Raw genomic sequence first — 23,239 nt, 5'->3', positions numbered from 1 at the left:
CTCTGACCAGCAGCTCCCAGACGAGCACCCCTCAACTCAGCCCCAGCTTAGCTCTCAACGTTGCAGCTGCAGTTGGACTCGTGCATGACTCTACTTTCGCGGTGAAAAAGTTATTAGAGCACCGGTGCTCTCGACTAGCTTTACTTGCGCAAAAACACTGACTCTACGATCGCATTACGGGCGATCACAAACACTATAACTCAAACCGACAATTTATATTTAAACAGCAACTTTTAGCGCTCCTGTTTATTAAACGCGCACATTTCATCTATTTCACATTTCATCTATTTCACATTCCTTAGTTTCTGAATGTGTTTTTGTTGGGTAAGGTCTTTTTGCATGCATTATGTAGGAAGCTTATCCTACCAAATGCATTGCATGCCTTAGGTATGATGCTTTTCCTTCCAAAATGCACGCACAAAGATTACGACCCACTTATACAAGGTACTCGTATTCTACATTCTACGGCATGCATGCAAGTACATCTTAGCTAGCTACCAAGCTAGCATAATTCTAGGCCCTCTCTAGGGCCCACGAGCTAGGCCCTCTCTAGGGCCCATGACTAGGACCCTCTCTAGGGCCTATGCCGAAGGCCCTCTCTAGGGCCCATGACTAGGACCCTCTCTAGGGCCCATGATTAGGACCCTCTCTAGGGCCCACGAGCTAGGCCCTCTCTAGGGCCCATGACTAGGACCCTCTCTAGGGCCTATGCCGAAGGCCCTCTCTAGGGCCCCTGTTCTGGGCCCTCTCTAGGGCCCACAAGCTAGGTCCTTTCTAGGACCTAGAATACCAAGCAGCTGAAAATTGAAGCTAATCGAAAATTTTACTTTACTTTCGCGATGAAAAAGCAATTAGAGCACCGGTGCTCTGGACAAATTTCCGATACGCAAAAGGTTGATTTTACTTTCGCGACGAAAAATCAACACGAGCTTCCGTGCTCTGTATAAATCATAGATCCGCAAAAATTTGACTGTAAATTCGCGGTAATAAAACTCTACACAAGAGCCGCGGCGCTCTTGAAAATATATGGACGCGAAAAAAGCGTGGACTCTACGATCGCATTACCGGCGACCATAAAAGATCTTGCTGGAATGCAAGATTGCTAGGAAGACTAGTTTCATTGAGACCCATTTCAAAAAATTTCGCGGTGACTCTATTTGACTCGATCGATCCGATTATTTTACGAATTATTATTAATCGATATAAAATTGTAAGAATCGCGAGCAACAATTGTATTGATTTATTTTATTTTTTATTTTGAGACAGACACATGCATGTCACTATCTACGAGTACCTTGTATGATCAGCTCAATCGATGCTGCTCTTTCGAACACACATGCATAACGTTTAGTGGCGCATCTTATATAATTGGCATTAGTTTCGGGAACATTTCTACGATATTTCGTGAATATGGTTTAGAAAAGGACCACGCCATAAGGCTACTGCCTAGACGCCCTAGACCATATTCGCGAAATATTGCATAAGAGTTCCCCAAACGAATACCGACCATGTGAAAAGGGCCTCTGCATGTCGTGCATTTGTGTTGGAACGGCCAGAATCGAAAGAGCTAAGTAGCTGTACTACATGCACCCCCATTCAAAGAATGATAAAATGACTCACCGTTCGCTGTCATCATCGGTACTGCATCTCTGCAAACTCGTAACCCTCTGACCAGCATCCCTGAGACCAGCTCCCCTCTGATCACCATCCGTCTGACCAGCATCCCTCTGACCAGCAGCTCCCAGACGAGCACCCCTCAACTCAGCCCCAGCTTAGCTCTCAACGTTGCAGCTGCAGTTGGACTCGTGCATGACTCTACTTTCGCGGTGAAAAAGTTATTAGAGCACCGGTGCTCTCGACTAGCTTTACTTGCGCAAAAACACTGACTCTACGATCGCATTACGGGCGATCACAAACACTATAACTCAAACCGACAATTTATATTTAAACAGCAACTTTTAGCGCTCCTGTTTATTAAACGCGCACATTTCATCTATTTCACATTTCATCTATTTCACATTCCTTAGTTTCTGAATGTGTTTTTGTTGGGTAAGGTCTTTTTGCATGCATTATGTAGGAAGCTTATCCTACCAAATGCATTGCATGCCTTAGGTATGATGCTTTTCCTTCCAAAATGCACGCACAAAGATTACGACCCACTTATACAAGGTACTCGTATTCTACATTCTACGGCATGCATGCAAGTACATCTTAGCTAGCTACCAAGCTAGCATAATTCTAGGCCCTCTCTAGGGCCCACGAGCTAGGCCCTCTCTAGGGCCCATGACTAGGACCCTCTCTAGGGCCTATGCCGAAGGCCCTCTCTAGGGCCCATGACTAGGACCCTCTCTAGGGCCCATGATTAGGACCCTCTCTAGGGCCCACGAGCTAGGCCCTCTCTAGGGCCCATGACTAGGACCCTCTCTAGGGCCTATGCCGAAGGCCCTCTCTAGGGCCCCTGTTCTGGGCCCTCTCTAGGGCCCACAAGCTAGGTCCTTTCTAGGACCTAGAATACCAAGCAGCTGAAAATTGAAGCTAATCGAAAATTTTACTTTACTTTCGCGATGAAAAAGCAATTAGAGCACCGGTGCTCTGGACAAATTTCCGATACGCAAAAGGTTGATTTTACTTTCGCGACGAAAAATCAACACGAGCTTCCGTGCTCTGTATAAATCATAGATCCGCAAAAATTTGACTGTAAATTCGCGGTAATAAAACTCTACACAAGAGCCGCGGCGCTCTTGAAAATATATGGACGCGAAAAAAGCGTGGACTCTACGATCGCATTACCGGCGACCATAAAAGATCTTGCTGGAATGCAAGATTGCTAGGAAGACTAGTTTCATTGAGACCCATTTCAAAAAATTTCGCGGTGACTCTATTTGACTCGATCGATCCGATTATTTTACGAATTATTATTAATCGATATAAAATTGTAAGAATCGCGAGCAACAATTGTATTGATTTATTTTATTTTTTATTTTGAGACAGACACATGCATGTCACTATCTACGAGTACCTTGTATAGTCAGCTCAATCGATGCTGCTCTTTCGAACACACATGCATAACGTTTAGTGGCGCATCTTATATAATTGGCATTAGTTTCGGGAACATTTCTACGATATTTCGTGAATATGGTTTAGAAAAGGACCACGCCATAAGGCTACTGCCTAGACGCCCTAGACCATATTCGCGAAATATTGCATAAGAGTTCCCCAAACGAATACCGACCATGTGAAAAGGGCCTCTGCATGTCGTGCATTTGTGTTGGAACGGCCAGAATCGAAAGAGCTAAGTAGCTGTACTACATGCACCCCCATTCAAAGAATGATAAAATGACTCACCGTTCGCTGTCATCATCGGTACTGCATCTCTGCAAACTCGTAACCCTCTGACCAGCATCCCTGAGACCAGCTCCCCTCTGATCACCATCCGTCTGACCAGCATCCCTCTGACCAGCAGCTCCCAGACGAGCACCCCTCAACTCAGCCCCAGCTTAGCTCTCAACGTTGCAGCTGCAGTTGGACTCGTGCATGACTCTACTTTCGCGGTGAAAAAGTTATTAGAGCACCGGTGCTCTCGACTAGCTTTACTTGCGCAAAAACACTGACTCTACGATCGCATTACGGGCGATCACAAACACTATAACTGAAACAGACAATTTGTATTTAAACAAGTTCGAAAAAATTTCCTTTAAATTGCAAGATGTCACGCAATTCAGACTTTGAGAAAAATTTCCAGCAGCCACATTGGGCGCTCAATGAATTCTGATTCTGTCTGATAGAAAAAAGGAGTGGCCTCTTCGGGCGTTTAAGGTTTTTCAATCTTAATGTATGGAAGGAGTAGCCTTTTTGGGCGCCTAATGCTTTTTAATTCTAATGTACCATCATCAGGTCTCATCCTTTTTAATGTTAATTAAAAAATACAGCAGCCTGTTTAGGCGCATGATAATTCCGAATTGTAAAAGGAAATAGAAGCAGCCTCATCAGGCGCTAATGGCATGGAATGCCAGAAAAATTCCAATTCTACTCTAAAGTGTTAGTAAACCCTAACCCAGATCTAATTCTTCCCTGAAACTAGCAACGAATCTCTTAGTGAATTCTTTATTAAAGAATTCACCAGAGAAAACCTCGGCGAATCCCTCGGCGAATGTTTCGATGATGCGCTTAAAACTGGACTTGCCTGGCTAAATTTTCTAAGTTTCGCAGCACACATATACACTATACTTCGTTATACTAACCCTTTGGACTGTGATTGCGGTATAAGGTAAAAAACTACTAAAATTATTTCCAAAGACTTTACTTTAAAGTCCAAAGGGTTAGCATGCGCGCGTAAGAAAGATAGACGAGAGGTTCTCGTCGATCTTTCTACACATATGCCATTACAATTTCTTTCGCATATTTTAGAGGCACACTTGCACTGGTTTCAAGTGACAAATAGACGCTAAGTATCTCATTGCAGAGATAGAAAAAGAATTGAAAAACGGACACGGATTCGCCGTCGTGAGAGATCTCGAGCTGCTCGATACACTCACGCATTGCAGTTGCACAGACAAAACGCTAATACGCGACCACCATTCATCCAGCCCCCCATTAACGGGAGTTCCCCACTAGGGGCCGCGCCTGAGGGGTCAAACTCACAGCAGCCCGCCTCACAATTAAATCACATGCAGCTGCAATACGCGCTCCCATCACAAAGCCGACAATTTGCACAGGCGAGTGTATCGTGCCCGAGCATCTTGTGCTAATTCAAGATCTCTCCCGAGAGCGAATTATATTACCGGAAAAAAAGAAAAGAGAATTGAAAGTAGGAAATAGAAAATACACTATGACAAGTCTGTAAAAGTATACTAAATGCGAAACGACACGGTGCACGGTGAAGCTAATTGTAAGCAAAAGCAAAGGTAAAAGGCGTCACTCTCAACAAGCAAGCGTACCTCTACCCTTAAATCTAGCCTATCGCACTCTTTACAATGAGCCCTAGTGGCATAATCTATTGCAAATATGCACTTGCGTAACTTTCGAGGGATATGCGAAAGCTAAGAATCTCCCGATTGAGATTGCAAAAGAGACTAAACGACTAAAGGACCGAAAGGCGCGGCGCGACGCGAACATTCACCCTCGATCCACCGAAATTTCGTTTCTACATGGCATGCTCCATATCACGACTTTACACAGCCATGGCGAGTGTGACCGAGAACGAGAACTGTCGCACATCTTCGTCTAACAATGGTCCTCTGTGTAAAGCCGTAATAAGTTGTACCCAGCATAGCCGGCCTATGAAGGGCGAGAACACCATGCGCGAAATAGAAATCAGTGATCGAAGGCGAATTGTATTTCTAGAAGGGTGTGTTTGGCACTCTTATATTTAAAAAGAACGAGGCGGAACAAAAGCTTATCGCTCGAAGTACGCAAGTGCATTTCTGAATAGATGTCCAGACCGAACCAAACTCACCGAATGTAAGTTTGGCTCGATCTGGACCCTTAAACTAGATCGTAGGCTTCAGCTTGACAACGTTTTGCAAGACGCAATGCATTGGAAAACGTTACCAAGTCCAGGCACACCAACGCGGAGGTACCTACGAAAGTGACCCATTTCTACGAAATATTTCTGGTCCATATTCGACCAATGCATTTTTGAAAATTTGGAAAAATTCTTACGACTAAAGTTCTTAAATTAAAACTTAATGGACTCTAGGACTATGGCTAGTTAAAACTAAGCACATGTGCAAGTTCTTCCGCGATGTATAAAATTTGTAGGTTTAGTGGCTTAAAGTTATTTTTATGCAAGGGAGAAAGAAATTTAAGTTCATATAGCAGCCACTTTGGCGGCAGTCATTTATTATTATACTGTTATTTTATAAAGGGACCATTTGAGGTCGAGATATCAGGTGGTAAGAGTGGCAGTTTTTGATTTCTCGTAATATTACTACCAGTGTGTCTTAATATTTAGCACATGCAACGGGCAAGCAAAACTAGCGAGCATAATAACCAAGTAGTACCAAAAATTACTGTCATTGTTTATTAAGAGAATCTAATGACTCGAATGTAATTACTGTTAAGAGAGAAGATTTGAAAGAACTCGCACGAAAGAGTTCAACTTCAGAAATGTAACTCGTATTCGATACATTAAGCATCCGGAATGATTGTGAAATTAAAGAAAAGAAGTTTAGAATGTTTGAAACGCGATATTAAAACTCCTATCGCGAATTTAAAATTTATTCATTGTATTTTTCTACGTGTATTAAACATTTGGAAGTACACGCATTAAATTTTACTATTCGCGAGTACTAAGTACGTATTCGTGGTCACTATGCTCGCTACAGTAATCATTATGTTCGATAGCATACAGAAAAATTCAAAGAATGAAAAAGTATCACTCACCGTTCGTTGAAAATAGTCTCACTGACAAGCATCCCCTTTTAGCAGTAGCTATTCGATCTGCAGGCGAATGTCCAGCAGTTGCAGGGTCAGTACCCCATAGAATGTGTCACACTTCCAAATATGTCACATTACTTTCGCGATGAAAAAGCAATAGGAGCACTGGTGCTCTGAATTAATTCTAGATGCGTTAAAACACTGACTTTACGTTCGCGTTCACATTACTAATACGCAGGGCCACTGTGCACTATCGAATACTTTATCGCGAAATAAGCACTGATTCTACAATCGCATTGCACACGATTACAAAAGCAGTTCATGTTTTTAAACATATCTCAACAGTGGAAAGATGTGTTCGGACTCGAGTAAAGCGTTTCCAAAATAGTCCTCTAGGTACTGAGTGTAATGTAGTGGAATCTCGTTCAACGATCTCCCACATAGTCCAGTTATCGATGAAATTTATGCAGGAATGGAGAAATCACGAAATAATATGTACACGCACTCACTGATGCGATCACCGTCGCGAGTAAAGTCGAACTGACAGAGGTGACACCGCTTGGCAATGTTGTGACGTAGGGGTTGTTGGCGGTGTTATGGCGCTCGACCGACTCCCAGCTAACTGGAAATTCGTCAAGGCCAGAAATAATTTTATGTAGACACAGTAATTCCACGATGAAAAATCACTTAGAGCACCGGTGCTTTCACTTAAATAGTTCTGTATGCGCAAAACATTGACTCTGCACTCGCGTCCACACAGTGCTCTATGAAATACTTTATCGCGAAATATGTACTGACTCTAAAATCGCATTGCACGCGGTCACAAAAGCACATCACATTTCTAAACATCTCTCAGCAGTGGGAAGTAGTGTTCGGGCTCGCGTAAAATGTTTCCATAAAGGCATCTTGGTATTGAGTGTAATGCAGCAGAATCTTGTTAAACGGCCTCATACATAGTCCAGTAATCGATGAAATTGATGCACGAATCGAGAAATCACGAAATAATATGCAGGTACATTCACTGATCCGATCGCTGCCGCGGTTGAAGTCGAACTGTCAGCTTACACCTTTCGTGAATGTTGTCACATTGGTAGAGGTTGCTGTCGACCTCAACTGTTTCCCATGGAAGTTGAAATTTCACAAAGGCCGGAAATAATTCTATATCGCAATGTCCATTGCGAAATATGTACTTTTCGCAGCTGCAGCCATGCACCCTGCTCTTTCTATGTATACATATATGTCTTTCAAAGTTGAGGAGATGTGATCGGACTCGAGTACAGTGTTTTCAAAAAAGTCTTCCAGATACTTATTTTTAGTGTATTGCAGTAGAATCTGGACGATCGACCTCCCACATATTCCAGTAATCGATGGAAATAATACATTAAGATAGGTATACCATGGCATTTTAAATGTTCATCCGTCCGATCCGTCCTCCGACTTTGGTGAACGTCGTTATTGAACTCCATTATTTCACATATCTTGAGAATTCCACATTACTTTATTTTATATATTTATACATGTGGAAGGAAGGGAAGGAATGATTTATTCAAACATTTCGAGTTACATTTATTTTTACATTATATCAAAGTATTACTATTTAAAGAAATTCTTGTATCTATCTACTTATTTAGGATATTTGACAATCGCAGCAATCGCATCGGCTCTGTTCTCACCAATTACCAGGTCTCGCTACGAGGAGGTCGCAGCGTTTCGAGGCCCGTAGAGAGACTGCCTATTTATGTTTTATTCAGAAAATCTAATGACTCGAATGTAATAACTATTAATAAGAGAAGATTCATAAAACTCATATGAAATATTTAAACTTGAGAAGCGTAACTTGCATGCAAAACATTAAGCATCTCGAATGATTGTGAAATTAAAGAAAAATTGTTTAGAATGTTTAAAACGCGATACTAAAACTTTTATCTAGAATTTAATACATATATATATATATATAATCGTTTTATTCGGTAGCATGTAGAAAGATTGAACGAGTTGAAAAGTTGCACTGCTATCTCTGCAGATCGCCCCCCCCCCCAAGAGTAATAAAATAGAAAATATTATGACATTGTGTATAATTCTGTATAAATAATTAATGTGAATTTAATTATTTATACAGAATTATAATTAATGTGAATTTAATTATTTATACAGAATTATAATTAATGTGAATTTAATTATTTAGGTTACAGTATCAGATTGAGATATTAAAACATAAGTTACAAGCAAATTTTAAATCTTGTGAAAGAGGGTTAAAAAATGTACTTATGTACTTTTACATATTTCGCCCCCTCCAAGAAAGGCTCCTGAATCCGCCTCTCCAGGTGGCTCGGCTGCATCGGGGGGAGGGGGATGGACCCGAGTTGAAACCCTGACCAGGTCCTCAGGAAGTCCAGGAAGTCCAGGAAGTCCAGGAAGTCCAGGAAGTCCAGGAAGTCCAGTAGGTCCAGGTAGCTCGGCAACTGCAGGGTCCCCGGAGGTCCTCCAGGCCCGGAAGACCGACGACGACTGAGTACATGAAGCTCTGTGAGCTCCTTATCTAGACTTCGAGGAACGATGTCTCCCGATCAAAACAAGGTCGACGGTTAATTACAATTGCGAAATCCAACGAATTCTTCGGCAAAAATGGATTTTCTGCTAAAATATACGTTCCATTGGCTATTGCTATGACAAATAATGTTAACAACATTTACCCTAACCGCCCAGTAGAAATTATTATTAACTTTGATCGATAGAACTTGAGATATCAAGCAATTAGTAACATTTGATCTTGAATTTGCAAATGATTTTCTACGCCGAATGAATTCTCTTTTATTCTCAATGTTTAATTGTTCGATACATTAATGTTAATGCTTATACATATCATCTAGTATTATTTATAATGAATAAATACATTTTAGTGGAACTTGGTGTAAATGAATAGTTGCAGGAATATTTGGAGAAATATGAGTGACATACTTGTTTCTCCCCCTTAGTTACTAAGATCGACGAAGTATACGATAGAACCACGGTACTCTATGAAACACTTTTTGGCAGGCACAGGCACTGACTCTACAATCGCATTGCACACGATTACAGAAGCACTTCCTGTTTTTAAACGTCCTTCAGTTTCTGAAAAAGTCTTCTAGGTAACGGGTATATCTAAATGGAATCCTGTTAAAAGGCCTCCCACATGGTCCAGTAATCGATGAAATTTATGCGCGAATTGAGAAATCACGAGACAATATGAACTATGACGTGCACACACTTCACTGAACCGATGAATTTCTCAGCGCTAGACAAAATTTTATTTCCCAATGCGGGTTTCAAAAGTAACTCGACTTGCAGTTGCATCCATGCACACCACGACACTCGTGCATCATGCAACCTTCTGCGAGTCTTTTAAGAATTAGATTTTACTGTAAATTTTAGTGTTGGCCATAAACTAATACTCGTAGCCAGTAATATCCAATTATTATTACTTCAAAAGTGCATTAGAATCTTGCGGGAATGTCAGTAACAGCGTGAATTTTTAATACTTTTCGGCGTACGATACGTGAAAAGGTTCTACTACACGCAAAGTACTAATAAACAATGTCATCTTGCAACTTATAGCTTGCATGGGCTTTGAAGAAATACCATTTTTGTGCTTCATAGTGTCTTGATCCCTGAAATGGATTTTCGGAGAAAAATCCGCGTGAGTCGTTGACAAACCGAGCCAAAGCATAGCGTAGCAAAAGCCTACCTGTGCCAAACTCTCTCTCTAAACGAGTCACACGTATACAAGTACGCAAACACCTTTCAGCCTTTCAACACATGTCAGAGTAGTTGCTGAGTTGAACGCTGTTCATAAGCAGATGCCACTACATTCAGACCTCAAATTATGGGTCGGTAATACAGTTTGGGTGGCGACACGAACATCTATAAGGTGATAGGTCTATGCTGTACCTCGTCTGTGTTGAAACCAATTATGGCGAGGTAAGAGATACTTTTTACCGTGGGTCGGTGATAAGGATAAAGAATGCGATCGTATTTGGATCGATTTCGTTTATTTAGTAATTGAAAAGTAATTTAGTATGCAATTCTTCATTTGCAGTGTTTTCATTTTTCTTAGCAGGGGCAGTTATTTTTCATGTCTATTAACTTTACCGACCTGTATGAATCGGTGGAATATGGTTCTCAGAGTTACCGTTTTTAAACATACAGTACGCAACACAAGTCACAGTTCTTTCACGAAGTTGTTACTTCAGAGGTGGCACTGGTAGTAACTCGGTCAAACTCGGTGGTCGAGTATATTCATTTTTCTCCTTTCGAGCGTGATAAAGTTATTATAAAACACGTCATAAATTTCTGAAAGTGTGGCTATTATGGCAGCAGGAAAAGTGACTGCATCAGGTTCACCTTCCGTTGATTTAAGTTCGTATCGTGATCAGCATTTTAAGGTTAGTCCTGTAATATAACCTCAAAATCGTTTTGAAAAGTTAAAAGCCAGCCATATAGACTATAGATTCGTCGTTTCTAGAATACTAATATTTCAATGGGAATGAAATCTTTCTCCGTCAAGAATTTCACGAATTAGTCCTTATCATTTCTTTGGCAATTATCGGGACTTATTTTTCTCTCAGGGTTCAAGAGCCGAACAAGATAGGCTTCTAAGGAATTCTACCACTTTATACGTTGGAAATCTGTCCTTTTACACAACAGAGGAACAAATATATGAATTGTTTTCAAAATGCGGTGACATTAGAAGAATTATAATGGGTTTAGATAAATATAAAAAAACTCCCTGCGGTTTCTGTTTCGTTGAATATTACCAGAGAGGCGATTCAGAAAACTGCATGCGATATATTAATGGGATGCGTTTGGATGACAGAATAATTAGGACAGATTGGGATGCCGGTTTTATCGAAGGAAGGCAATATGGAAGAGGAAAAACCGGGGGACAAGTGCGTAACATTTCTTACGATAGGGTTAAGTTATTGTCGATACACGAGAAATCAAAATTTCATTTTTGCAGGTGAGAGACGAATATAGATCGGACTTTGACAGTGGAAGAGGCGGTTATGGAAAAATAATACAGCAAAAAGTGACGCCTCTTTCAGACGGAGGTTTTGGACGCTGAAACTCTGAGACTATGACTGATTTCCAATATCCTATCTTGTATGTATAAGAAAGTTATAGCAATACTCAGTTATATAATTGTATGCACTGACAAATAGTATGGTATTTAGAGTAATACATTTATATGTGATTACTTGTAATGATATTGCGGGATAAGTTACAAAAAAGAATTACATTTCACGAAAGTTTAAGGTCACTTGTTTATTTTTGTTTCTATCAAAAAGAATAGGGATATTTACAATTTAACTGAATTATGTAAAAAGCGTTGATATTTACTGTTCGCTTCTTGTTTTGAAAGAAGATACCGAAAAGTTATAGGCTTTGGAATGATATATTTTTCCTAGATATTAAAATTATTATACATCAGTGCTTCTTATTAGTTAATTATAAATATTAACTTCTAATTCTCAAAATGTACAGCAAAGTTTACTCGACGGTTTCTTTAGCACAGCTCGAATTGCCTCGACAAAAACATCCTCCAAATTTTCACGTTGTAGAGCAGAACACTCGACATACTTATAAGCCTTCACTTTCTTTTTCATTTTTTTACACTCTCTGAGCGTAATCGTGTCCACGTTTTCTGCATTTCTAAGATCCCCCTTTGTACCTATCAGTAAAGTCAGCAGAAAGTGATAGAAAGTTGAAACTTTTTGCTTATACAACTTAATAACAGAAATACTTGCCAACGAGAATGATAGGCGTGTTAGGACAGTGATGTTTAATTTCTGGGTGCCATTTCTTCGCAACATTCTCATAAGAACTATGAGAATTCACTGAAAAGCAGATCAAGAAGCAATCAGTCTGAAAATAAAATTTAATTGTAAATTAATGTAACTCAGACTCTCAGACGAATTTTAAACAGAGCAACGTCGACGGACAATTAATTAAACGAACGTCGCTCACATTTGGGTAGGACAATGGCCTGATCCGCTCATAATCTTCTTGACCAGCTGTATCCCACAAAGTCATGTCGTACTCTTGACCATCTACGAATATGGTCCCTGCATAGTTATCGAAACTAAGAAAAACAGATTGTAGAATATCATTTTCTAGTATAATCATGTAACAAACAGATATAAGGATATGCAATGACAAAATAAGACTTTAAATTTCGTTTAAGGGGGCAGACCACTGTAACGATCCGAAATGTAAGGGTGTTTTTGGGAATTTATTTCAACCAAACAACGCAAGCAAATCAATGTATAGCTTAGTATAGTTAATACTGTACATATCGAAGGGTGAGAAAATTTTTTTTTCAATCAAATTCATAAATCCGTTTTCTGTATACAGTGCCCAGGCCATATGGTTAATCCGAATTCAAAAACACAAAAATATTTAGAAACTAGAAGCCTACGTCTATTACGTGTCGATCAAAAAGAAAAGTAAAAATCGCAAAACAATACAAAATGACGGACTACTGAAAAAAATCATGTTTTTGGGATACAAAATTAGGGAAATGTTGATAAAAACAATAGAAGCAGGTCGTTAATTCAAAACAACTGATCGTCACCTAATAGCGACGGGTTTTTCGTATAATAAATGCCCTTGTTCATGTAAATTGGATGTATACTTTTCTCTGTAGATTTTCAACGCGGTTGAAAAATGTCATTCTGACGAAAACGCGTTCAAAGTTCTTTCAGTCGCGCGCTTGACACCGCTTCACGGAAAATACTATATCTCCGTCAATTTTGGGAATTTCTTCATAAAATTTGGAGAGATCATTCTTGAAAAGTACGTCTTTCAGACAATATGAAAAAGAAAAAATCGATTTTTCCGATTTTTTACAGTGGTCTGCCCTCTTAAGGTACACTTTCATTGCTTTATTGAAATTTTTTTGTTTAAATGTTTTAGAAACGCAAGTTCTGAAAGTCCTCACTGGGACATACAAAGTTGACTGGTTTCAGAAAATTGCAGTCTGAAACCTGAGAACAAGTTCAGTTTACTTTGATTGTGAATGTTGCACTTCAAAGGTAAATCTTGTGATGTTACTCGACTAATACTTACACTGTGGGCACATATTCGGAGGGGAATTCATTCGTTGTGTAGGTAATGAGCATACACGTTTTGCCAACAGTACCATCGCCAATTGTTGTAACTTTAATTGGCCGATGCCGGGAGGCCGTCTTCTTGTTTTCTGAAGAATGAAAAAACAATTTCGTTTCATTCACATAAACTGTATATTTTTACAAATATTTGCACTCAGAATTATTTAAATCTAATAAACTCCTTCTCTGGATAATGGATACAATTATTAGTTTGGATAAATTTCAAAATAATTATAGTAATAATTCTTTTTAAACTTGCATGAATCATATATTTGATCAATTTTGTTTATTTATTACAAGCGCATATCGCATTGAGAAAATTTCAAACTTTATAGTTTCTATAACTTATATTTAATTATAGGAAACCCGAGGAAATATTTTTACTTACAAGGGAAGATCCTGAACCCGAAAATTCAAAAAGTTCTGAAACTTCGTGAATATGTAGAGGATTTCCTCCTGATTACTATGCAATTTTTGTTTGCTGCCCAAATTCACTCGAAAAGGGTGAGATTAACGCCTGATATTTCGGCTATTTTCCAATTGTGTGTTATAACTCGCGAACTGTAAGAGGCAGAAAAAAGTTTCAAGACAAAAGTTACTTCTCTCAATTAGATCTATCATTTGGCAAACAAATTATTTTACAGTTCACCAATTATAACACAAAATCAGAAAATAACCGGATTTTCAGGGGTCAATTACACTCCCTTAGAGTGAATTTGGGCAGCAAACAAAAATTGCGTTGTAATTAAGAGGAAATTCCTTACGTATTCACAAAGTATCAGAATTTATTGGATTTTCGGGTTCGGCATCTTCCATTGTAACCAAATTTCGTAATTGATATATTTTATCAATAGTTGAACTTAAAGCAGATGGTATATAGTTAATCTGATATATCCATGTGTAATTAACCATTGTCGTCATTAAAATTAATAAAGTTAAATGCCTGCTATTCATCGGATTGTAAGAGTGCCTAAATGGGTGCGTGTATGTGTAAATATCTTGGACGTGTGAATAGATCTTATGTGTACATATACCTTGAGTCATTAATATAATTTATTTTTAAAATACAACAAAATAAAACAGTTCTTCCTTTTAATCGACGAAAGGTTACCTTGTCAACCTTGCCAACTACTGTGTATATTACCTACGTTATTCATTTGTGATTGTTGATAACTACGTTCTCTCTTTTTCATATTTACCCTGATTGTTATTACACATCACGCAAGGTGACAAGAGTCCAATAACCACGAGTCCAATTCAGACAGCTTTCAACTTCCCGCTCAATTTGACGGCGTTTCGTTATCAACAGTCAACGGTGCTAGTTATCTCTTTCTCATCCGGCCAACTCCATTATCCGCTACATTATTCGGCTACAGAAAAACGAAAGAAATTGATAGCGTTGCGATAGTTTCCTATCAACGACGCTCATTGATATGGGTACATTGATCTGAGACACGGAGGTTCTGGCAGAATAATCGTAATTAAAGCTCAGAGGCATTACAAACACGAAACTGGACTATACATACATGCATTATTTCTTTGACTTGCATTCACGAGTTTGTACATTCAAATGATTTTATCTGTTGCTTGGCAGTGGCGTCTTTTCGCGCCGACGTGACAGCGAAAGTATTGACCACAGTTGACCCCAGAACGTTTGACAAAAAGTCACAATGTGGAATTTGTGGACCAGCGGACGAAACTGGCTTGAAAATGTTGGAGCCGATAAGTATAAACAAATTCTAGAATATTAGGTACCAACGTTTGGACATTTTTATAAACGAAATTGGGGGTTGCTTCGAATAAGCTATTTTTTTTTTAAATTCTCGAAATTTGAATTCGAAAGTTTGTAAGGCTTTGGAACTCTCGAAAGTCTCGAGACTTGAAGTGCTGATTTTGTTTTGGGGTTTCCGGTTTCCACTGATTGTGCGAGGAAATATTCATAAACATTTGTATGCAGATCTGATTAGGCTTAACATGTTCGATCTATCTATATATACTTTGTTGATCGTTCGAGTTAGGCAGCGATTACAATGCCTGGTTTTTTCCCGCAGCACAGACAGGGCTGTTGCTGGGTTGTTGGCCGCCCAGGTGCAAAAACAATGTTACCGCCAGTATTAATTTAATTATGTTGTAGCCCTCGTGAAATTAGGGGGATGGGGGTTATGTCATGATTTTGCCGATTTCGATTTTGTTTAAATAATTATAGGGCCTTGAATTTTTCGATTTTTGCGTATTTTCGAGAAAATGACTTGTACTTATGAATTTTTATCTCGAAAACCAACGCTGGATAATTTGAAAAAAATGAAATGAGATAAGAAATGATATAATTAATAATCATCATAAAAGATTTGATTATTATTCTTATTAGTCAAAATTTAGTCCAAGTAGGAGTGTGTGGATCGTCTCGAGGTTCGGGTCTTACGACCTCAAAATTAAGTTTTTTACAGCCGTCGCATTAGGAAGACCCCTTGCGACATCTGCGTGCTATATGGGAAGTAGAAGCAAATTACTAATTGATGTGGTAGCCGCAAATCAAGTGTGACGAATTACAACGGGGGAAACTTGGTTTCGAGAGTCGAGTAAAGACCTGTTTCTTTTATACATTTTTTTCTTTATTTCATTCTGTATATCAAATTATATTTTACATTTCTCGATTCAATATTTGAGAGTAAATTGGTATTTGAATGCTCTTCCGCAGGAGAAAATCCAGATTGTTTTGAGTTCCTTGTAATTCTGATAACTTCATACTTTGATAACATCCATGGCTTGATTTATTTATATTTATATCTGAATATTGCATCGAGAAGTATAAAATATCATTTTACAGAATATACAGGGTGAGCCAGGGCGGGTAGTGAAACCGAGCTGGAGGTTATTCTACGTGCAAAGATAAGTTGAAAATGTAGAATCCATTTTTTTTTGTATGATGCTTCGTTTCTGAGATAATTAAATTAAAAAATTTGTCGGGTACACTTGTACTTGGCTTAATCCTGACGTAAGGGTTGAGTGCCTTTACATGATCACTTATTTACAATTTTATTTTGAAGTAACGGAGACAGTTTCTTAGAGGAAGTGTTTTGCCGACGATAAAGGCATGTTTAAACAATACGAAAATAATTTTTTATTGAAGTTTTTCCTGAAAGCAAAGATGGACATGTGATGGTATGCACGGCCAAACGGTGTCTCTAATATCTGATAGGTATGTTCCTGAAACGAAATTTCGCCAATGGAATGTTAAAGAATAATAAATTATCTATCGTCCGACGTAGGATTTTTTCGTTCGGTTGAAAAATAACAAAATGGCGACACTTTGAAGCAAAAAGTTCATTTTTTTGCAAGGAAATGGCACTTTATTTACATACGCATATATAAGTCGAGTAAATATTAAAATATCTTAAGATCGTAGCACCTGTAAAAGCAAAATAATCTTATTACGATAAATCGGAGTATAAGAAATGAAAAGTGTGTAAGGCAACGCCTAGGCCTATAGGAGGCAAGCTGGTCAATACTTTCTCCGCACGTAGCAAACGCGTAAAAGGCCTGCCAGACTTGAGACGGTATTTCCGGTGCTACCAAACAGGCACTGTGATCATGCATTAGGTTCGAGGTAATTTTTATTAATTGTAAATTTCACTAAACTCTATCACCTGAAACAGAACAGATGCAGGTGCAAAGTTATTGGAAGTAATTCTGTAAAACTGAGGATTCCTTTAAAATAACGAAGTGCTAGATAATAAATAATTTGAATCATCGTTCATATCAGTGCGGTTGTGGTATGACAACATTGGCAAACTGCAGAAAAATGTTTTCCGTGTGATTCACTAGGTATAGTCACTATACACCGAGACGCGCGACGGTGAGCAATTGTTTAATTAAAACGACGGAATTATGTTTCCTAATTTATGGAACCGCTCGACCCCGCGAAGTTGAGATCATCACACTTTCCTGTCAATTACGTTGCTAGACTATTTTTTCAGGAACCGCATTTATCTCGAAGAAAATTGCAAAATTACCGAATGCCTACTTCTCAATAAATGCTTGCGATACGAAGTGACTCGAATCTTTGATATTTAATTACTTCACTATTGTTTAGTCTTCACTACTTTTTATTTACAAAAAAAAAGAATAAGTAAACATGGAATTATTGTTATCTACAAAAATTTATTTTCTTATTGGAATACATTAAATTCGTAGTACCAACGAAGGAACATCGTTCAAGAGGGGGTATTGGTATAAAAGTATCAATTACATAGTCATATTTTAATTATTCCTTCGATTATTCCACCATTCCATGTTTTTATTCTTGCAAAACGATGTTTCCTGCGATATACAATGAAAAACGCAGGTTGATGATTCGTGAATTATAAGAGAAGGTGGGCAGTATGCGTGGGCAGATTGAGGGTGTGCCTTCGACACACGTCGCATCAAATAATTCTAACCACGCCCTTCCTTCCGCATTCTATCCCTGTTTATCGTTTCGAAAACTGAGTAGGTTAAGTTTCCTGTAATTAGAAACTTATTAGCCGATCTTTTCCACTACTTCTTGTCATTCTGGTTAATTCCACGCGCTATTAATTTAAAATGTCTACTGCATCACTAAACGAAACTAGAAAATATGTTTCTAACTCATCTATTGATTTCAGTATTAAGGAACGTGAAATTTATCGATCAGGGTCGATACATAAACGCGCGAACGGCACGCGCCACGGTCGTTGCACATCTATAAAATGTAAATCCCTGGCGAGCGAGGACACCAACATTTCATTGTTAATATTTGGATTTATTTCAAGCAGTAAATCAACTCAACTTAAGCTTGTTTTACAGTAATATACAGCACAATGAAACAGAAAATTCGTTAAAGAGTAGTGTCTTAAAATTTGCAATTGCGAGCGTCTATATTTGTGGAATAAAAGATTCTAACCTACATTAATTCAGTTTATCAAATCTAAAGCTATGCAATTATTTAAAAGTGGATTGTAAAAATGAATTTGAAATAGGAACACTGAAGAAAAGGGCGTACAGACTAGAATTAAAGTCGATCGCTGACGACGATGGAATAATTTTGGAAATTCTGTCATTCCAGCAATGTTAATGCGCGTAACAAAGACGGGCGTCTTGAATGAGAAAGCTAACTGCAGTAATCGCCGCGAGTTTCATAATGAACGTCACTTTCACTTTTCGGCTCATTAAAAATTAGTGTGCACATACACCAGTGAAATTTTGTCACCAGTTTTTCTTTTCCGTTCGCTATTTTATTTCTACGACTTGCGGTTATTGCATGCAGTTACCTTTCCCTCCGCACCGTAAAGCGACAATTTTTATGTACACAGATAAATAGGTTACAGAGCACGCGAATAAGGTAGCGATGACATAATCTGTTCGTGAACCTGCCTGCTCGTGGCTAGACCTTCGATACAGGGTAATTAAAAGAACACGTAACAACATCTCTCACGCGACTCGATAATTATTTTACAATTTGTATTACGTAAACAATGCGTTTCAGAGACAGCGTACATTAAGATCGTTAGCATAGATCGTAATCTTTATGATTTTATTAGCTTCTGACGTCACTTTTAATAACAGCACCTACTTTTTGTCGAGTAACTTAAACAATTATTATTCTATTCTCAAGTTTATTTTCTGTTTTCGGTCTACAGTTTCCATGAACGCTAACAGATTCATCGAGGGTTTGGTTATCCCTTTTCCCGCAAGAGGATAAGGTAATGTCAGTTCGCGGTTCGTTATCAAATCCCCATCCTGTTTCACACTACTTACACGTGTGTTTAACGTTTTATTATAAGGCTAACACGGAGCGGAAAGTTTTCGAAATTACAACCGACGTAGGTACGTTTCAGGTATACGAAAATGTGAAAGAATTGATCTTTCAGTTGTATATTGTGGAATCTTATCTCGGATTCTCTTCGCGGAATCAGCGCAAGATATGCGTCTTAAGCGACAATATGTATGTAAGTATAATCGATCTTTGGTACAGATAAGAAGCGATAAGATTATCAACGTTCGATTACGCGACTCATCACGAGTCATCACGAAATTGTCTGACTCGAATGATTGACAACTCTACTGAAGTGGGACATAGGACTTTCATATTTCTTTTCCATTCAAATTGTGTAACCTGCTCACTTACTGATATGTACATGCTGCTTTTTAAATCCAATCGCGTGCTTTCGGTTAAATGTCATTATTTCGCTTCAATGAAATTATTTTCGCGTCATAATTTTCGGCTCCCCCTATGTATGACTGTTTAGGGTACACTTTCGTGAGTGAGGAGGGAAACATGTGTAGTGGAGGAACTATAGGAAAAAGAGTATAATCTATCCAGTGACTCACCGCGAATCGCCAAACATGTTTGTTGAAAAGAAAATGTGACTATTTTGCACTGAGACACATGTTTTTGTTTGAAATCGTTGAATGGTAGGATTTCGACTCGTATGCAGCAGTTTAGGCACTCGAACTAATTGATATTCTCTTAGATGTTGACGAGTGTAACGGGAAACCTGCGACGACACAGGTCGCGCAGCGGCGGCTCACTGGCTACTCGACGACTACGAAACATTGCCGACGCGATTCAAACGTTCACATAAACATCAATTACGTTACGCGCATACGCTAGGAGGTGGCACCAAACGACGGGCTTCCAGTTAGATTTTTAAACGACACGTCGTTATCGGTCCGATTTAATCAGAGCAAGCGAATATTTTTCCAAATGAGCGTTGCACTTCCACTTTCTTCATACAGTCGGAACGGCAGGTTCTTTAATTCCACTCATTAATGGAATAATTCTTCACCTACGTAACGCAGTAATTTATTATACTCTATAAGTAATAAGTATTTTCATTAGGAATGGATTTTTCGAAGCGTCGAAACCTCGAAACCCAGGGAAATTTCGAGTTACGAGAATTCAAAGCTTTATAATTTTTTTTTCTGATTCGAAACTTTCGAATGGTCAGGTAAGAAAAATTATAAAATCAATGAATAGAGGATTAATATATAAGAGAATACTTGATTATAAACGTAAACATTTTTCTACGAAAAAATTACCAAATGTTCTTTAAATGTTGCTCTTTTAAGCGCAAAAAGTTCTGTAAGAATATACGCTTCCGCGTTTTCAAAAAAAAATTCACAAACATTCGCCTCTTTTCGGCCGCCTGACTAGGTATAACCCCTTAAGGGGAGAACATAGTTTAAGATTTTTTTAACACAGAAAAATAAAGCCGATCTTTCTAAACCATTAGGGATATTTTAATATATATTTATACATAACTGCTCAGACTTCCGAAATACTTCAAATTTTATTGTGAAACTTTAGGAATATATTCTCCAAGAGTATTACTTATCGATTAAAGCAAAAAAAAATCGAAAATTTCGATGCTCAAAACCAGGTTCTCTTCCCTTAAGGCGTCTTCTGGAAATTTTTTAGATACATGTTTCAGAATACTGTTTTGAACGCGGCTCTAAAAGTGCCGTTTTCGTTTTTCTATTATTCCGGAAGTACGAGAAATTTTATTCAAGGAACATCAAAACGAACATTAAAGCATCGTGTCAAGGAAGATCGATCATTTACGATTTATGGTGTACTGTGCATAAATTAAAATTGTAAATTGCCCATGCCCCCTATTTGGACCGGTGAATAGTTTCATATTCATGAATAGTATTCGTCTGATGACGCACAATTCGGTTTAATTAATAACCGCGCTGTGGAACGTTATTCAATTGTTTGACATGTTTGGTACAATGCCGCGATTTGCATTCTTATAACAATCTCAGGAACATTCTATGTCTTTTAAACGTTAACAATACTACAAATCTTATTGCGAATTGTACGATTTTTGCACAGGAGTAAGCGGACATTTTTAGATCAGATGAATTTTTATTCATAAGTAAAAGTGTGCAAAGAATATTAAATGGTGTTGGCCGTACCACCTTTTAGCACCATTGGTAACTTGTTTACAAAGGGAATTTGTATTAAAATTCTATACTATACTATTACCATTGGCGCGTAGAACATGTTCAAATAATTTTTTTTTAATTTTGGTGCTTATTCTCAGTGTTTTCAAGAAAAGGTACCCCCTAAAGAAGAAGGAAAAGCGAGATTAATATATCCACGACTGAAGTAATTCCAGAACTTTGTAAAAAGAAAAGAAAACTGGATTTTACTCTGTAAATAAATTTTTATAATCACCTAATGAATTTTATTGTTTTTTTTTTAAATGCTTATTGACGACCAATTGTACAATAATATATATAATAAAGCCCAAATAAACTAGGGCTGAAAACAGTGCTTCCCGCTGCAGCACTACAGACTACATCAGGGCTGCACAAGGAGCCCCGTTTTCAGCGCGTAGCTGCTTGCCCGCAGCCAAGCGCGTCGAGTTGTTTCCCTGCTCTACACTGGAGCGGCCCCACAAGGAACCCAGCCATATATAAGTACTTACGCTACGCGCCTACGAGCACGCAACTACACTACTGACTGCAGTTCTCCTCACTGATTCTACCCTTAGCAACGCGACAGATAGTGTCGGCTTATTCAAGGTCCAACTGACGCGCTGCGCCTCAGAGTTTCCTCTATAGCAGCATCGAGACCAAGCAAGATGGAGTGAGAGCGTTTAATCTCTTTCTTGGAGACCACCGTGCAAGGCCACAAAGGTGGACGGAAAACAGAGTGAGGTCTGAAAGACCACGTGTCTTGATTCGATGGGATCATCATCCGTAAGGAATTTTTGCTATTGGGCAGGCCGTGAACGGTCACGAATTATTATTATACGTTCGCAACCGTGAAAAAAACCTACCCCCGTAAGGTTGCCAGCAGCAAACAACGCACCAGGAGAAAAACGGTCACCCATCTTTCCCCCGTACGCGCCCCATGATGCTTAACTCCGGTGATCGAACGAGAACCGGTGATTCCATCGCGGCCACCGCCGCTGGTTTAGCAACGTAACAGCTCGGCCCTCAGGTGGTTGCTCGCAGCTAGGCGCTGAAAACGGCTCCTTGTGCAGCCCTGGACTACATAGACGGCTTACAAATGGCCATATCCCAAGAAATAAGTCTGGTAATAAGTTCCTATATCAACCAAAATTAGATAGTAAAGCGTGCGCTGTGAAATTAACAATAAATTATAGTATGGCACTGCCAAACAGATATTGTAGACAAACACCAAAAAAATATAGAAAAATATTGGTGGCTAGACGATAAGTAAGCAAAGTGCCTACATCACACTTGCTTTTATCCTCCCCCACTTTCTCCCTTTCTCAACCATTAAATAATAAGTAGTTTGTAGTCAATTTATTATTTAGATATGTACAGTGCCGGACAAAAGTTTTGGGACACCCTTTAAAACAGAATAACATTTTTACAATTGGTCCAAACGACTTGGGTTTTTTTTTTAGGATCTAGCCCATGTTACGTATGTGGAATTCTCCCATACGCCGCTCTCAACCGTTTTTCGAGCTCGCGTCTGCGAAGGGAAAACGCCCTAAAATCCTTTCGCTTATCACACACCACTAATGGGGGTCGTGATCTTGACCAGCTAGATGACGACCATGGGAATGGGAGTGACATTGAATATTCGTAGCCGAACTGTCGTAACTATGTTGCCGTAGGCCCTATTTTGGGAATTGGTAGGCAAAAACACTATATCCCAACTAATTCACAACTGTTGGCTATTGTTGGCTAACCAAAAATGCTACTAGGGTTCTTTT

General features: G+C 38.8%; 2 protein-coding genes and 1 long non-coding RNA gene across 3 annotated transcripts; 2 read left to right on the top strand and 1 right to left on the bottom strand.

Moving 5' to 3' along the window:
- The first annotated feature begins 10,624 nt into the window (after positions 1-10,624).
- Positions 10,625-14,619, top strand: Cbp20 (cap binding protein 20). Its single transcript, XM_076813431.1, has 4 exons — positions 10,625-10,799; positions 10,983-11,303; positions 11,375-11,517; positions 13,330-14,619. The coding sequence occupies exons 1-3, from the start codon at positions 10,725-10,727 to the stop codon at positions 11,477-11,479; spliced, it is 501 nt and encodes a 166-aa protein (XP_076669546.1). The 5' UTR covers positions 10,625-10,724; the 3' UTR covers positions 11,480-11,517; positions 13,330-14,619.
- Positions 11,791-20,105, bottom strand: LOC143369455 (ras-like GTP-binding protein RhoL). Its single transcript, XM_076813420.1, has 6 exons — positions 19,872-20,105; positions 14,723-14,893; positions 13,483-13,612; positions 12,382-12,496; positions 12,162-12,279; positions 11,791-12,085 (listed from the first exon to the last, which is right to left on the bottom strand). The coding sequence occupies exons 2-6, from the start codon at positions 14,739-14,741 to the stop codon at positions 11,886-11,888; spliced, it is 582 nt and encodes a 193-aa protein (XP_076669535.1). The 5' UTR covers positions 14,742-14,893; positions 19,872-20,105; the 3' UTR covers positions 11,791-11,885.
- On the top strand, positions 16,695-21,727 carry LOC143369473 (uncharacterized). The gene is made up of 2 exons (XR_013085419.1): positions 16,695-19,243; positions 19,325-21,727. It is a non-coding gene; the product is annotated as an uncharacterized LOC143369473 (long non-coding RNA).
- Positions 21,728-23,239: the final 1,512 nt, after the last annotated feature.

The sequence above is a fragment of the Andrena cerasifolii genome, chromosome 1, assembly GCF_050908995.1.
Source record: "Andrena cerasifolii isolate SP2316 chromosome 1, iyAndCera1_principal, whole genome shotgun sequence".
Classification (NCBI taxonomy): Eukaryota; Metazoa; Arthropoda; class Insecta; order Hymenoptera; family Andrenidae; genus Andrena; species Andrena cerasifolii.
This window is presented reverse-complemented; position numbering and strand designations above follow the sequence as displayed.

Bases quoted from the DNA above. Each gene is read 5' to 3' on its own strand.
- Cbp20 (XM_076813431.1), top strand. From the start codon at position 10,725: ATGGCAGCAGGAAAAGTGACTGCATCAGGTTCACCTTCCGTTGATTTA. The intron at 10,800-10,982 runs GTTAGTCCTGTA...TTTTTCTCTCAG, and splicing joins ATCGTGATCAGCATTTTAAG to GGTTCAAGAGCCGAACAAGA. The intron at 11,304-11,374 runs GTGCGTAACATT...TCATTTTTGCAG, and splicing joins GAGGAAAAACCGGGGGACAA to GTGAGAGACGAATATAGATC.
- LOC143369455 (XM_076813420.1), bottom strand. The intron at 12,497-13,482 runs GTAAGTATTAGT...TGTTTTTCTTAG, and splicing joins TCCGAATATGTGCCCACAGT to TTTCGATAACTATGCAGGGA. The intron at 12,086-12,161 runs GCAAGTATTTCT...CTTTACTGATAG, and splicing joins CACGCCTATCATTCTCGTTG to GTACAAAGGGGGATCTTAGA.